The 17,550-nt window shown below is 44.4% G+C and overlaps 1 protein-coding gene across 2 annotated transcripts in view; it reads right to left on the reverse strand.

Moving 5' to 3' along the window:
* Positions 1 to 10,645: 10,645 nt before the first annotated feature.
* The window catches only part of LOC142759333 (dysbindin-like), a 28,689-nt gene continuing 21,784 nt past the window's right edge, over positions 10,646 to 17,550 (reverse strand). For both annotated transcript variants that reach the window (XM_075861415.1, XM_075861416.1), the window contains 2 exons: positions 14,621 to 14,758; positions 10,646 to 11,154 (listed from right to left, as the gene is read on the reverse strand). In XM_075861415.1, the coding sequence (XP_075717530.1) occupies positions 10,958 to 11,154; positions 14,621 to 14,758 (335 nt within the window). In that variant the 3' untranslated portion in view covers positions 10,646 to 10,957. The remainder of the gene's footprint in view (positions 11,155 to 14,620; positions 14,759 to 17,550) is intronic.

Below are 17,550 nucleotides of genomic sequence, written 5' to 3' on the forward strand. Positions count from 1 at the left end.
GGAGGAAATCCGCCACGTGTGGTCATGCCCTAACGAGAGATAAGTAAGATAATTATTATACAGCCATCGTGCTATGGGTTATTGCTTGAACCAGACCAAACTATAAAGGACAATCTTAACGTGAATGTTCACCATTTATCTTCATGTTTGAATAATTTCTTAATATACCGTTACAACAGTTGGAGCTCCTTTTTCTGATACAGATCCATTCCATAGACAGAGTTAAAGGGCTTGTCTACTTTTTCTAATCATTTATTTATAGAATAGGAAAACATACAGATTTCTAATATACGTGTATTTAAATTCTGCTCACGTATCTTTCTTATATCAGTGCAGTTGCCTGTGTCTAAAAATGAAAAATGGTATGGCCCACAGATTTGTCCATCAAAAAGCACCCATAGGATAACTGAATGGACAGTCTTGTGACCCACATCATGTGACCCCTGGCATTCAGGTAACACTGTCCAGGTATCTAACAGGTAGATAATAGATTATTGAGGCGCAGAAACGATAAAATATTTCCACATAGAGCAACATCTCATCCTCATGCCTGTCAGTGTCTGTGAGGAGCAGCTCTTACATTCTTCTCCGTCTCCTCTGTGCAATGTGTTTTTTTAATTTAACTTTATTAACAACATCACAACATCCCCTAGAGACAGGCAGGTTTTTTTTTTTTTTTTATAAATCCTCTAGATACAGTAAATACAGGCACAGTGAAGCAGCTGTTCGTCATTATTCTACCATTAGTCCTATTCACTTAGCCTATGAATGTGTCCTCGATGTTACCCTGACGTATTTTGTGGGGGGAGGGGGGAATGTCACATGACTTCCGTCATGTTTAGTCATATTCCGTTAGCCTGTGGATAGATTAGGCCTCATTCACACGGCAGGGTTTCCCGTCCGGGTGCCGGCCGTTCATAAATCGGCCGGCACCCGGCTGCATTAGGAATGATAGACCCCTAATGGGGCTATTCACACGACCGATTTTTTGACGGCCGGAAAATCCGGCCGTCAAAAAATAGGACATGCTCTATCTTTGCCCGGACACCCGGCCGCCCGGCTCCCATAGAAGTCTATGGGGCCGGGTATTACACGGCCATCACCGGAATGTGTTCCGAGTGATGGCCGGGTTTCCCGGCGCTTGCGCTCTATCTCCTCCTCCTCACAGCGCAGAGTGCATGTGAGGAGGAGGAGTTGATGCCATTCTGACGAATGGCATCGCTGCACACTGTGTTGCAGGGCCGGGGTGTACAGCAGGTGGAGGGAGCGCTGCGCTGGCTCCCTTCCCCTGCTTGTTAAAAGCACCCTGGCTCGGCGACACCTTAGATGGCGCCGCTAGTAGCAGCAGCTGCTGCGGCTGCTACTACTGCAGCGACGCCACTATAGCAGAGCGGGGAGGTATCTCCCCGCTCTGCTATGTGCTAGCCGCACTTTAGCTCCTTGAAGGAGCGGAATCCCCGTGTGTTCGGGGATTCCGCTCCTGGACAGAGCGCTTGATGTCTCTGTCCATATCTGGGCAGTGACATCAGGGGAAACTCCTGAAGCGGAATCCCCGAACACATGGGGATTCCCCTTCAGGAGCTGCCGCTGATGTCACTGTCCGGATCTGCCCGGCCCGGCACGGATGCATAACTTTATGCAAACCGGCCGGGCAGAATGGCCGATTTTACCGGCCGGCACTCGGGCTCGGACCCGACCCGGTCGTGTGAATCCCGCCTTACACTGGACTAATCTGTGGGCTGTACCATTCTACTGTGACAGGGGCCTCATGCACTATAAGAGTATGTTCACACAGGGCGGATACGCTGTGTAAAGGTATACAGCGTATCCGGTCTGGAATTTTGGACGAAAAACCGCACCAAATTGTGGTGCCGTTTTTGGGCCGGATGGTCCTGCAGAAAACAGAAGGGGAAAAATGTAAAACGTACCTACTTACCCTCTGACATCCTGCAGGCTGGCCTCCTGGGATGATGGTCTATCCCATGTGACTGTTGCAGCGGTAACAAGGGATGAAGCGCAATCCCAGGAGGCCGGCCTGGACGAAGAAGCACAGAATTCTGGGTAAGTTACTTAGTTAGTATGGTTGAAAAAACACATGTCCATCAAGTTCACCAAGGGATGGGACAAAGGGCAAAGATTAAACACATTTTTTTTCAGAGTAGCAATTTTTGCCACGGAATCGCAGCTTTCCCGGCACAAAAATCGCAACATCTGCTATTTGTCACGGGTTTTACCTCCCATTGAATTAAAAGCAGAGGTTACGCAAATACAATTGACATGCTGCAAATTAAAAAACCGCACCACATGCCAATGTCTGAGCGTTTTTCCGCGTATCATTTACACAGCGTGGCTGAGATTTGTTAAAACCTCATCCACTCTGCTGCTACTGTATTATGCTGCAGATTCTCAGTAACGAAATCCGTTGCGAAAAATCTGCAGTATTTACACTGCATGTGAACCCGACCTTAGAAAGGTATGTGAAGTAAAAAAATTAATAAAAAAAAATGGACAACCTCTTCCTGACATCCACCATATGAGCCCGCTCCACAGAACAAGCGTGTCGGCTGTATGCTACAGCCGACACTTCAGTGTAACGAGCGGGGTCTTCCGTAACGGGAACCTGTCGCCAGCATTTCACCTATTGAACTTTTCATATCCATCACTGGCCGTTGCTATAAAAAGTTCATTGCTGTTATCCCGTCTCCTAAACTCCTCCTCCGACTGTAAATAACGGTCTGCAAACATTTTGCGACTTTTATCGTAATAATCCGATGTCCCTTTGTGCGCACACACCAGAAGAGGACAAGTAAGTAAAGAGGAGAGGGTCGGTATAACTACTAGTCCTTCTCAATAAATTAGAATATCATCAAAAAGTTAATTTATTTCAGCAATTCAATTCAAAAAGTGAAACTCTCATATTATATAGATTCATTACACACAGAGTGATCTATGTCCAGCATTTTTTTCTTTTAATGTTGATGATTATGGGTTACTGAAAACCCAAAATTAGAATATTAAATAAGCCCAATTTAAAAAATTATTTTTAATACCGAAATGTTGTCCTACTGAAAAGTATGTACAGTATATGCCCTCAATACTTGGTCGGGTCTCCTTTTGCATGAATTACTGCATCAGTGCGGCGTGGCATGGAGGCGATCAGCCTGTGGCACTGCTGAGGTGTTATGGAAGCCCAGGTTGCTTTGATAGTGGCCTTCAGCTCGTCTGCATTGTTGGGTCTGGTGTCTCATCTTCCTCTTGACAATACCCTATAGATTCTCTATGGGGTTTAGGTCAGGTGAGTTTGCTGGCCAATCAAGCGCAGTGATACCGTGGTTATTAAACCAGGTATTGGTACTTTTGGCAGTGTGGGCAGGTGCCAAGTCCTGCTGGAAAATGAAATCAGCATCTCCATAAAGCTTGTCAGCAGAGGGAAGCATGAAGTACTCTAAACTTTCCTGGTAGACGGCTGCGCTGACTCTGGACTTGATATAACACGGTGGACCAACACTGCTGCTCAGTGGTCCAAAGTCCTGTTTTCAGATGAAAGTAAATTTAGCATTTCATTTGGATATCAAGGTCCCAGTGTCTGGAGGAAGAGTGGAGAGGCATCAATCCAAGTTGCTTGCGGTTCAGTGTGAAGTTTCCACAGTCCGTGATGGTTTGGGGAGCCATGTCATCTGCTTGTGTAGGCTTTTTAGTAGGCCAACATTTCTGTTTTAAAAATCATTATTGAAGATTGATAAATGGTGCCATGAAAATCTACAACTTGTCCCTCAAAAAAAAAAAAAAAAAGCCCTCATACGGCTATATTAATTAAAAAATAAAAAAGTTATGACTTTTGGAAGGTGGGGAGGAACAAACTAAAGTGAAAATCCCAAAAATGGCTGCAGCGGGATGGGGTTAAAAAAATATCAAATTCTGGCTGCCACTTTTGTTACTTTTAAAAACAATATGCTGTAAACTCCTAAGCTCCCCTTATGGTGGCTGGCAGAATTTTATCATTTACTTTTATGCCTAGTCACGGGTATTTGGGTCTCGGTATCACAAAAACTCTGACTATTCCATAAGAAAATGAATCAGCACAGAATTTTGAACCTATTTCGATTTTTAAAAAAAAATGATGCACAACGGTGGACATTCTTTTTAAGGCCTTGGAAGTGACCGGAAGTCGTATCATCGCAACTTCAATTATTCCCTTTAGGGAAAAACGTAAGCAACTTTGGTACTAACATAAATTTTCCAACTGTTAAAAAACCCAGGGTAGAATGTGTAATACACAATCATGTAACTCGTTTTGTTATCCATAATAAGAGTCGGACTATGTATAGCAAATAAGAAAGCCGCTGGGAAGGACCGGATTTATTGAATATATTATGCAATGAAAATCTTGGGGACCATTTGTGATTCCCGCATAGGAAAGTGTCAGTGCTGCAAAGGCACCACATACAGGGAACTACTGACTGCAACCTATATCTTAAGTTGATGATTTGGGCGGTTGCAGTGTTTAGGTATAAAACTGCTCGTAACAACCCTGATTTAGGACTGGGCTCCACAGCGATAACACACACACAATATCGCACTGTATGATCGGGGTAGACTGCCGTGCGATACCACAGGTGCGTATTGTCACCGTGAAGTCTGGGTCTTAAAATTGATAAAAAATTAAATCATGGTCATTTAATAATACTCTAAATGATCACTGAGATTAACAACCAGTATGTTTAATGTGTCCCACAGCAAAATAGTGTTAATGACCCCAAATACATATAAGGATTACACAGAAACGGTCAGAAATCAATCATATTTATTGAATAATTTCTTTTTGGTACAATAGATGTAATGATTTTCCATTACTTCTTGGCGACCTCCCTGATTTATGTTAACAAGAAGTAGTGGATAGATTGTAAGACTTTTCGTTGACAGCTAACTAAACAAGGTTTGTTTGTAGTCTATAACCATGGAGATACATAGATCTGCATAGTAGCTGTAGATTTAAAACAGTAGGGTATTTAACATTTTTAAACTCCAGCCACTGGGTCAATAAATTGGTTTGTACATACATTGTACGTATGCTTTAACAATTGTCTCTTTTGGTCTGATCGTTAAAAGTTACATTCATGACACCTTAAAGCAGGGCTCTCAAGCACGCGGCCCGCGGGCCGCATGCGGCCCCTGGGGCTGTCATCTGCGGCCCGCGGGACACAGAGCCACTAGTATCGGCTCTGCTCCGAGACTCTGGAATTCCATGACATCGCTGTCTACATATGAACAGCGATGTCTGGGGCTTCCCCAGAACCGGAGTCCCGAGCAGAGCGCTGGTGTCGGCTCTGCTCTGGGACTCTGTGGAATTCCCTGACATCGCTGCCCATATATGGACAGTGTGTCAGGGTCTTGCCCAGAGCGGAGCAGAGCGCTGGTGTCGGCTCTGCTCCTGGACTCTGTGGAATTCCCTGACATCGCTGTCCACATATGAACAGCGATGTCTGGGGCTTCCCCAGAGCCAGAGTCCCGAGCAGAGCGCTGGTGTCTGCTCTGCTCCGGGACTCTGGAATTCCCTGACATCGCTGCCCATATATGGACAGTGTGTCAGGGTCTTGCCCAGAGCGGAGCAGAGCGCTGGTGTCGGCTCTGCTCCTGGACTCTGTGGAATTCCCTGACATCGCTGTCCACATATGAACAGCGATGTCTGGGGCTTCCCCAGAGCCGGAGTCCCGAGCAGAGCGCTGGTGTCGGCTCTGCTCCAGGACTCTGTGGAATTCCCTGACATCGCTGCCCATATATGGACAGTGTGTCAGGGTCTTGCCCAGAGCGGAGCAGAGCGCTGGTGTTGGCTCTGCTCCTGGACTCTGTGGAATTCCCTGACATCGCTGTCCACATATGAACAGCGATGTCTGGGGCTTCCCCAGAGCCGGAGTCCCGAGCAGAGCGCTGGTGTCGGCTCTGCTCCGGGACTCTGTGGAATTCCCTGACATCGCTGTCCACATATGAACAGCGATGTCTGGGGCTTCCCCAGAGCCGGAGTCCCGGGCAGAGCGCTAGTACAGGCTCTGCTCCGGGACTCTGTGGAATTCCCTGACATCGCTGCCCATATGGGGACAGTGTGTCAGGGTATTCCCCATAGCGGAGTCCCGGGCAGAGCGCTAGTATAGGCTCTGCTCCGGGACGCTGCGGAATTCCCTGACATATCTGCCGATATATGGACAGTGTGTCAGGGTCTTCCCCAGAGCGGAGTCCCGGGCAGAGCGCTAGTATCGGCTCTGCTCCGGGACTCTGTGGAATTCCCTGACATCGCTGCCCATATATGGACAGTGTGTCAGGGTCTTCCCCAGAGCGGAGTCCCGGGCAGAGCGCTAGTATCGGCTCTGCTCCGGGACTCTGTGGAATTCCCTGACATCGCTGCCCATATATGGACAGTGTGTCAGGGTCTTCCCCAGAGCGGAGTCCTGGGCAGAGCGCTATTATCGGCTCTGCTCCGGGGCTCTGGGGAAGCCTCTGACATCGCTGTCCATACATCGACAATTATGTCAGGGGCTTCCCCAGAGCAGGAGTCCCAGTGATGTCAGGAGCACAGCTGGAGTCCCAGGAAGAGCCTACTAGCCCTCTGCCTGGGACTCCAGCTCTGGGCAAGCCCCTGACATCACTGGGGCAGCCTCTACAGAGGGCACTGGGGCAGCCTCTACAGAGGGCACTGGGGCAGCCTCTACAGAGGGCACTTTGGCAGCCTCTACAGAGGGCACTGTGGCAGCCTCTACAGAGGGCACTGTGGCGTTATCTACAAGTGGGTGTGTGACAGTATCTGAAGAGGACACTGGCATTATCTAGGGGTGTTTTGCATTATCTACAGAGGGCACTGTGGCCTTATCTACAGAGGGCACTGTGGCCTTATCTACAGAGGGCACTGTGGCCTTATCTACAGAGGGCACTGTGGCCTTATCTACAGAGGGCACTGTGGCCTTATCTAGGGGTGTGTTGCATTATCCACAGAGGGCACTGCGGCAGCATCCACAGTGGGAACTGTGGCAACATCCACAGAGGGGACTGCGGCACTATCTAAAAAGGGGCTGCCCAATCTTGACATGTGTGCTAACTGAGCCGCCGGACTGCATTTAGCGACACTTAAACTGGAAAGCAGGATTGTTGAAATAAGCACGTGGAGAAATATCTCAAATTTTAAACCTAGCGCTATTATTATAGTAATGTAGTATTATTATTATTATTATTATTATTATTATTATTATTATAGTAATATAGTGTTATAGTAGTTCAAATAACTAATTGATTAACAATAATTTTGTATTGTATCAAATTTGAAAGTAATGCGGCCCGTCAACTTCCCATTTTTTCTATATGCGGCCCACTTACCCGGCCGAGTTTGAGACCCCTGCCTTAAAGGGAACCGGTCACCTGCATTTCTCCTATTTAAAGCAGCAATACCTGGTGGTAGTGGGTGAAAAATCATTTTTATGTTCCCTATAATTATCTTCTAAGTAGCTCTGTACCTTAGTATTCAATATTTTAGTGTTCCCGCGCCATATGCTAATGCACATAAAAGGATCATATCTTTGTATAAAAAGAGTCATCTCTTCATTCCTCAAGTCTTTCTGAGTTTACCCCACCTTCTTACTTTTGATACACAGCTCCTCGCCTTCCCCCAGCACACACGAGATCCTGTTCTGGTGCGAGTGCACAACGGGACACCATATCTGTAACTAGATTTGAGGCCCGGACGAAGCAGGGAATGGTATTGGACCATACATGACGGGCGCATGCGCGCTAACTCAGACGAGATTTTGGCATTTAGGGCGGGCTAGTTTTAGGCGGTGGGCAGGCATATGAAGAGGAATGAACGAGACTACTGGATTGTTGCCATAAAAGGCGCAAAATTTTATTTATGGTTGGAGGAGGATTTTAGGAGAGGGGATAACAACAATGAACTTTTGAGAGCAGCGAGGGGTGAGTAGAGTTCAATAGGTGAAATGCTGGTGACAGATTCCCTTTAAAGGGCTTGTCCAGTTAATGGAAATTGATGGGCTATCCTCAGGATCGATGGGGGTCTGACTCCCGACACCCTTGCCGGTCAGCCATTTTAAAGGGGCCGCGGCACTCATACGAGCGCTGCTTCCCCTTCATTCCTTATCTGATCGTACTGTAAGGCTCTGTTCACACGTGCTATTTTCAGCCGTAAACGTCCCGAAAAACGGCGGAAAAATCGGAAGCAGAACGCTTACAAACATCTGCCCATTGATTTCAATGGGAAATACTGCGTTCTGTTCCGACGGGGCGTTTTTTTTCATTTTCAAATAACGGCGCGCAAAAAGACGCTCCGTAAAATGAAGTGCATGTCACTTCTTGAGCCGTTTTTTGAGCCGTTTTTCATTGACTCCGGCCGTAAAAAACGCTAGTTTGATTAAAAAACGGCTGAAAATAAGGAGCTGTTTTCTCTTGAAAACCGCTCCGTATTTTCAGACGTATTTTGTTAACCCTGTGAACATACCCTCAATAGCAGACACACTTCTAGCGGTGGTTCACAGTATTACAGCCTACTCTCATTGAAGTGAATAGGAGAAGGATGTAATACTGTGAATCGCAGCTACAATTGTGTTGGAGAATCAAAGTACGAGCAGATAAGGAATGAAGGGGAAGCAGCGCTCCTACAAGCGACACGCTCCTTCAAAACAGCTGAGAGTCGGTCCCCCACTAATCAGAAATTGATGGCTTAGCCCATGGATAGGCCATCAATTTCTTATGACTGGACAACTCCTTTAAGAAACAATCAATGTATCTATTTTAAATTGTTGTTGTGGCTGGAAACAGATGTCATACTATAGCTGAGTAAATATGAACCACACTATCCTCATGGGGATTTATTGTGTGAGGAGGAAATTCAGATCCGGCTGTTTTCTCCTTCCTACTTCCATGCTGAAAACTCTGAATGAACTTAGATAAGTAAACTCTGATTTTCCAAATGTCACCTGTCAATTAGTACAGCCGACCCCACAACAGATCTCACACTGCTTTTTAGTATGATACATTCTAGTTCATCTCAATAGTGATGTCCCCAATTCAAAAGTAACAACACCAACTGTAAAGAAATGTTTTCGGGGAGAATGTAGATTCCATGGAAATGCTATTTTATACTTAAGTGCTGCCATTAAATACTGACTACACCCCATAATGACAGCCAGAGTGCCCTAATAAATGTCGGCCAGTCTGTGTGAACAAAATAATATAACATATGCTCAATGTCGCTTCCTTTTTTAACATTTGCTAGAAAAATAAATGTTGTATGCGCATTGGTTGCTATAGGCAAATACCACTTAAACCACTGTAGTAATAGTTAAAAAAAAAAAAAAAAAAAAGCTAAAATGTGTAACTAGAGCTCACGCCAAATCCTGCTGCCGACATGTACGCCAAATGTTTGGCCTTAATATATGCAACTAGATGACATACAGCTACATACATTGTCCACTGACACCAATTGAAAAAAAATGTCCAGTGTATGGTATATATGTCTTTCTGTGGGATCCCATTGTAGAATACGCTTTTTAATACAGTTAAAAAAAAAGGTATTCCGATGAATACTGTCCAAATGTTTGCCAAGAGGACACTCTTGGGCCCATTTTAAGCTATGGACACATTCGGCGTAAGATTAGGAAAAATTAGGACAAATATATATATATATGAATTTTCTCTGAATTGTAGCTTTTCAGTGCAGATTCGGTGCCCAACATCATCATACATCATAAGGAATAATTTAAATAATGTCCCTAAATAAGTGTTTCTCGTGGTTCAAAAACTTTGAACGGCTTTTGAGTAAGGGCGCATTCTTTGTTTTCTAGCCTGAGCTTCTCTTCACTCAGGTTAGTTGTCTTCTCTATGGGGTAAAATGAAAGTAACCTTCAAGAAAAAGTCCAAATACACAATGGTGTAGATTTACTTAATTTGCTGATTGAATGTAGCCTAATTGGTTCTCTCTGCTCTGTCTTCTGCTTCTGGTCTTGTTATATTCCACATTATTTTGTTAAACTCATATGACTTTCAGGATTATCAAATTCAAAATGAATAAAATTTCACTAATTGTATTTGTTTATTCAAAAGTAAATGTCTGACTGAATGGGGACATTATCGGTAATTCAGTGTTTCAGGAGGAACTATTCCAATATCACAACTAAATCATCAGACTGGGATCACACAATTCCGGAAATATATAAATGCTGATTTTTTTTTTTTTAATCATTGCCGTTACCATTGGATGAAACAGTATACAGAAAACTGAATTCTCTAACACAATAGAAAATATTTTAAGTAAAACTATAATTGGTACTTTAAACCCCTATAACAACCCAAAAATCCCATAAAGTGTGTGTGTGTGTGTGTGTGTGTGTGTGTGTTTGTTTACTAGTAGTAAGAATAACAACTGCACAATTGCTGTCCCTGCTAGCTCCTGTGTACACAAAACGAAGCTATGTATACCTGAAACAAGCTGAGTACACTTCTCACCATCAGTACTTTCACTAGTGGGCGCCATAACTAAATTTGAATTCCTGATATAATCACTTGAGGATTATGATCAAATTTCATCTGACCTCGCATGGTGCGGACGGAAATAGAAGGATGTTACACTTTTGTTCCAAACAACACTCTCTTCCTAGAACATGATTTTTAATAGATCATGGAGCCCCTGAAAGGGCAGCCTGGCTTTACTCGCCAACAAACCTACCGCAGTTGCGAATAAATAAATAAATGGAATGCATTACAAATCGATTTTCCTAACAATACAGCATTATGCAGAGCTGCTAAAGAATGCCCATTTTACACAGCAGCGGCCCGCATACAACGGTCAATAACAATTCACTGGAAACTCATTTATAATCTACTGTCATACATTTCTAACCCAGAAGTAAAAGCCATAGTGGGCACGGGCGAGTACCATAGTCTTTTCCAAGCAGGCGGCAGGTTATTGTGTTTCAGACAAATACGTCTTGTCGTGATCACTGTGATTAGAATCCATATTGAGAATGTGTTCTTGGGATTGCACATCTGCAGCTTCCTCTTGTCTGTCTGTAGTGTCACCATCATGTGCTGGAAGCTGCTGGCCAGGACTAGGAGAAAACGGGAAGCGAAGTCTAAAATAGTCAGTTCCTTGAAGGTTGCCTGGAACAAAAATGGAAAAAACACCTTACACATCTTACAAAACATCTTACACGCCACATTGACACCAGGTCTCCAAATGCAAAAACTGTAAATTTGTCATTTCCAGGGACTGCAGTTAAAGGGATATTCTTATTTTAGACATTTATGGCATATCCACAAGATATGCCATAAATATCTGATAAATACAGGTCTAACCTCTGGGACCCGCACCAATCCACAAAACAGGGATCCCAGAATAGGAATGGAGAACTAACAGCCGAGTTCGCTGTGCTATGCTTTTCTCGTAACTCCCATAGAAGTTAATCTCCGTAATCCCAGCCACCTCTTCATTCGAGCAGCCGCAGGCTACGAACCTCACAGGATTATTATACTCTTTTCAATACTGTAGTCATGTCCAATAAACTGCTGCTTACATGACTCATTCTATAAGGATCAATCTAGAAAATTATACCTTTTACAACCTGTGTAGAATTCAGTCCTGGAGAGATAACATTTTGCCGGAAATGAAAACCACTAAGCATATCTTCAATGTGCGTCAAGTGCCTTTCATGCTCCCTAATTCCATCATCCTGCATGTATACAAGCTCCGCTCTATAATAAAATTACAAGGATATGGACACAGCCAAGTAAGACCGATCTCTAATCATTCAACCGCATAGAGAAGGGGAAGCAAATCAGGTATAAACAAGGGCAACATTATTTGATAAAGGATATGAGTGCCATTTTTACAATTAGGGTATGTTCACACGTAGTGACCAGAAATGTCTGAAAATACGGAGCTGTTTTCAGGTGAAAACAGCTCCTGATTTTCAGATGTTTTTTTAACAACTCACGTTTTTCGCTGCGTTTTTTACGGCCGTTTTTGGAGCTGTTTTTCAATGTAGTCAATGAAAAACGCCTCCAAAAATGTCCCAAGAAGTGACCTGCACTTCTATTGATGAGCCGTCATTTTACGCGCCGTATTTTGACAGCGACGCGAAAAATAAAGGCTTGTGGGAACAGAACATTGTAATTCCCATTGAAAGCAATGGGCAGATGTTTGTAGGCATATTAGGGGCGTTTTTTCAGGCGTAATTCGAGGCGTAAAACACCCGAATTACGTCTGAAAACACTGCGTGTGAACATACCCTTAGTGTCAGTGATTAAGACGCCACAGTAACTTGTAGAGCTACGAGACTAAAGCTTCATTCACATCTGCGTCGGGACTACGTTCATGTGTTCCGTCTGACCTTTCCGTCAGGGGAACCCATGAACGTAATAAAAACTGAAACAAACGGAACCCATAGGTTTCCGTTTGCATCACCATTGATTTCAATGGTGACGGATCCGGTGCAGATGGTTTTCGTTTGTCCCTGTTGTGTAAGGGTTTCGTCGTTTTGACAGAATGAATGGCACAGTCGACTACACTATTGGTTCTGTCAAAATGACGTAACCCTTACACAACGATGACAAACGGAAACCAATTGCACCGGATCCGTCACCATTGAAATCAATCGTAATGCAAACGGAAACCTATGGTTTCCTTTTGTTTCAGTTTGTATTCCGTTCATGTGTTCCCCTGACGGAAAGCTCCTACGGAACCCATGAACGGAGCCCTGGCGCAGATGTGAACGAATCCTAACATTGTGATAGGGAAGAGGCAAAAATTGTCTCATTAAATATATTCCCTATAAGTAGCAAAAGTTGCAAGAATACATCTATTATTGCTGCTGTTATTGTAGAGCTGTGATTTGTTCTCCTTTGTCTCACACATTTTATTATAAATCAGTCTTATTTCTTGCACAATCCTGGTGTGTGAGTGAAAGGATCTAAAAAGAACCTTTGTAGCAAGGAACATGTGTTGTGTAGCAGACAGAATTTCCTGTGACAAATACATGTAACTATATGGACTCAAATGGTGGTCACCCAGACAGGAAGATGACTAGCTGCTAGGCAACCAGAACTAAACTGACCTGTAGAATACACTAAGAACTGCAAGTATAGAAATAAATATAGAATTTGCAAAGATAAGTAATAGTAAATAAAGTACGTGTATACTGTTACTGCAGTTTTAATACGTCCAGAATAAAGTGCCGATGTAGGAGGGCGCTCCAGACTACACAGCCAGACTGATGTTATATTGGGCGTACCAGACTACACAACTACACTGCTCTTAGACGGGGTTCCAGACTGATGTTATATTGGGCGTACCAGACTACACAACTACACTGCTCTTAGAGGGGGGTTCCAGACTACACAGCCAGACTGATGTTATATTGGGCGTACCAGACTACACAACTACACTGCTCTTAGATGGGGTTCCAGACTACACAGCCAGACTGATGTTATATTGGGGGTAACAGACTACACAACTACACTGCTCTTAGACGGGGTTCCAGACTACACAGCCAGACTGATGTTATATTGGGGGTAACAGACTACACAACTACACTGCTCTTAGACGGGGTTCCAGACTACACAGCCAGACTGATGTTATATTGGGCGTACCAGACTACACAACTACACTGCTCTTAGACGGGGTTCTAGACTACACAGCGAGACTGATGTTATATTGGGGGTAACAGACTACACAACTACACTGCTCTTAGAGGGGGTTCCAGACTACACAGCCAGACTGATGTTATATTAGGGGTAACAGACTACACAACTACACTTCTGTTAGAGGGGGGTTCCAGACTACACAGCCAGACAGCTATTATAGGAGGCTTTCCAAACTACACAACGAAATGGCTCTAATAGGGGGTGTTCCTAACTGCACAATTAGACTGCTTTTATAGGGGGGTTCCAGACCACACAGCCAGACAGACATTATAGGAGGCATGCTATACACGTGTATAAGTTCTTGCTTTATATTTCCCATTCCCTTTAAAACCATTTCTGCCTTTGGCTTAAAAATCGACACCAAAATCTGCAACAATTCGTGTTGTGTGAACATAGCCTTACAATTGTGTAATATCAGGTCATTAATAACAAGAATTAAAGTGTGCCTTTAAGGCTATGTTCACACGCTTAACAAAAAACTTCTGAAAATACGGAGCTGTTTTCAAGGGAAAACAGCTCCTGATTTTCAGAAATTTTTTAATCAAACAAGCGTTTTTCGCTGCGTTTTTTACGGCCGTTTTTGGAGCCATTTTTCTATAGAGTCAATGAAAAACGGCTTAAAAAACGGCCCAAGAAGTGACATCACTTCTTTTTACAGGGTGTCTTTTTACGCGCCTTTTTTTCAAAATGAGGCGTAAAAAAACGCTTCTGCTTCCGATTTTTCATCCGTTTTTCGGGACGTTTACAGAAAATAGCCCGTGTTAACATATCCTAATTCTAATCTCGCGTTTGACCTGTCATCTAAAAAGTCAAGAGATGTTAGTGCACCCTGGGCAATACAGTTCCTGAGGCGACCGTACGACGCTCGGCCGGAGAGTATCATGCACGGGTCCTATTCTAATTAATATTAGTTTCTACTACTAACCAGGAGAAAATAATGGACTCATGGGGTCTTCTGACTGTTGGAAAGCATCACTGGGTTCCAGCTCACTAATATCCAGTGGTTCTGACAATTCCAGTGAGTCAATATTTACTTCCATCGATGATACACTGTCCAGTGGAGCTGCAGGAGAGAAAAGATACACCTTTACTATGCAATTCACAAAATGCGATCTGATGAATATATTTATGACTAGCATTACATATTAAATTTCAGCTAACACATATAGGGGTATGTTCACACAGAGTTTTTTGCAGGCAGAAAAATCTGCATCAAAATTCCTTAAAAAAATGCTACGTTTTTGGGCCGCGGCCATTGAGCGCCGCAGGCATTAAACACAGTGAAAAACGCTTTCTCTGCCTCCCTTTGATTTTAATGGGAGATCAGAGACGGAAACGTGGGAAGAAAGAGCATGTCGCTTCTTTTTCCCGTGAGAGATTTTTTCCACTCGCGGTAAAAAAAGCGCCTCCGTCTCCCATTAGAAACCAACAGAAGGCCATCAAAAACAGCGCCAAAAAACTCGTGAACTAGCCCTTAGCTAGGATTCGTTACGTTCACAGGGCAATATTGTATCTTTTTATTCTAATACAGCAACCAGATTAAAAATTCCCATCACACATTATATAAGATAAACACGATTTGTGATTTCAAGTTTTAGACTATGTGGTGTTTTCTTTTTTCTTTTATAGCATCACATGGTCTAGCTTTGATTTTTTTACTTCAATGGAGAAAAAAACCCAAACTGAGTTGTGTCGTATGTTTTTATAAGGGCGGATTCAGACTAACGTGATTTTCATCCGTGCAGCCCGCGTGGTATTCACGCGGGTCGCACGGACCTATACAAGTCTATGGGGCAGTGCAGACAGTCCGTGAGTTTTGCGCAGCGTGAGTCCGCTGTGTAAAACTCACGACATGTTCTATATTTAGGCGTTTTTCGCGCATTACGCACCAATTGAAGTCAATGGGTGCGTGAAAATCACGCACACCCCACGGAAGCCCCTAAGGGCGGATTCAGACGAACGTGAGAATTTTGCGTGCGCACAAAACGCATGCTCTTTGCGCACGTGGCAGCAGTGTGACAGCTCTGTGTGTCCTGTTCATATGGATGCGCGGCTGCGTGCTTTTCGCGCAGCCGCCATCTTTATGACACTCCGTTTGGATGTTTGTAAACAGAAAAGCACGTGGTGCTTTTCTGTTTACATTCATTCTTTTACTGTTGTTGCGCCAATAACGTGCGTCCTACGGAAGGGCTTCCGTGGGGTGCGCGTGATTTTCACGCACCCATTGACTTCAATGAGTGCGTGATGCGTGAAAAATGCCTAAATATAGAACATGTCGTGAGTTTTACGCAGCGGACTCACTCTGCGCAAAACTCACGGACTGTCTGCACTGCCCCATAGACTTGTATAGGTCCGTGCGACCCGCGTGAAAACCACGCGGGCTGCACGGACGAAAATCACGTTCGTCTGAATCCGCCCTAAGTGTAACACAAATTAGGCCATTTCCTAAAACTGTTTCTTTAAAGGCTCGTCCACACGCTGCAGAACTGCAGTAATTTTTCCTGGCCAGAATTTACGCCGGAAAAAACGCAGCAGAATATAGTAGCAGCTTAGTGGATGAAATTGAACAAATCTTATCCACGCGCTGCGTAAAAATTCCAAGCAGAAATTGACCTGCGGTGCGTATTCTTCGGACTGCAGCATGTCAATTCCTGCTGTGGAAAGTGGCCAGAATTGCTGCGTTTTTCAGAGGAGATTTCTCCATCTCCCAACATTGTGAAAACTGCAGCAAAATACACACCATTTTGTGCCGTAAAAACCACAGGAAATGGTGCGTTTTTGCCGCAGCAGAATGTCTGTGTTTTTCAATGGAATTCCTGCAGCAATTCAGTTGTGTTTGGACAAGCCCTAAAATAAAATGCACACTTAGGCCTCATGCACACGAACGTAAAAACACCCGTAATCACGGGCCGTAATTATGGGCCCAAAGACTTCTATTGGCCACGGGTACCTCCCCGTATGCTTACGGGAAGGTGCCCGTGCTGTTGAAAAATATGTCCTATTTTAGGCTGTAATTACGACACGGGCAGGCCCATAGAAGTCTATGGGGCTCCCGTAATTACAGGTGACTACATGTGTGCACCCGTAATTACGGGAGCGTTGCTAGGCGACGTCAGTAAATAGTCACTGTCCAGGGTGCTGAAAGAGTTAAGCGATCGGCAGTAGCTGTTTCAGCACCCTGGACAGTGACTTCCGATCACAATATAGATCAACCTGTAAAAAAAATAGAAGTTCATACTTACCGACAACTCCCTGCTTCTTCCTCCAGTCCGGCCTCCCGGGATGACGTTTCAGCCCATGTGACCGCTGCAGCCAATCGCAGGCCAATCACAGGCTGCAGTGGTCACATGGACTGCCACGTCATCCAGGGATGTCGGGCTGGATGTCAAGAGAGGGACGCGTCACCAAGGCAACGGCCGGGTAAGTATGAATTTCTTTTACTTTTACCTCGGAAAGGGCTGCCCCTTCTCTCTATCCTGCACTGATAGAGAGAAGGGGCTGCCGATTAGTGCAGTGCAATTTTGCAACGAAAACGTGCCCGTAAATACGGGTGGAATACTGGTGACACCGGACCAGTATTTACGGGCACGGGTCCGTAAATACTGGTGCAATACGGGTCGAATACGTGTGACACCGGACCCGTATTTACGCCAGTATTTACGGGAGGGAAAAAAATACGTTCGTGGGCATGAGGCCTTAGCAAGAAATGTGTACAAAATTGTTTTGTCAACTTTTTTGGGGGGTGAAATAGTGGTGCAACACAACTGCCACACTACCACCGTGTGAATGAGTAGTCAGAGCTCTTATGGACTATTGACTTCATTCAATGGTGTCTTCCAGGGGTAAAAAACAAAA

The sequence above is a fragment of the Rhinoderma darwinii genome, chromosome 4 (genome assembly GCF_050947455.1).
Source record: "Rhinoderma darwinii isolate aRhiDar2 chromosome 4, aRhiDar2.hap1, whole genome shotgun sequence".
In the NCBI taxonomy this organism is placed as follows: domain Eukaryota; kingdom Metazoa; phylum Chordata; class Amphibia; order Anura; family Rhinodermatidae; genus Rhinoderma; species Rhinoderma darwinii.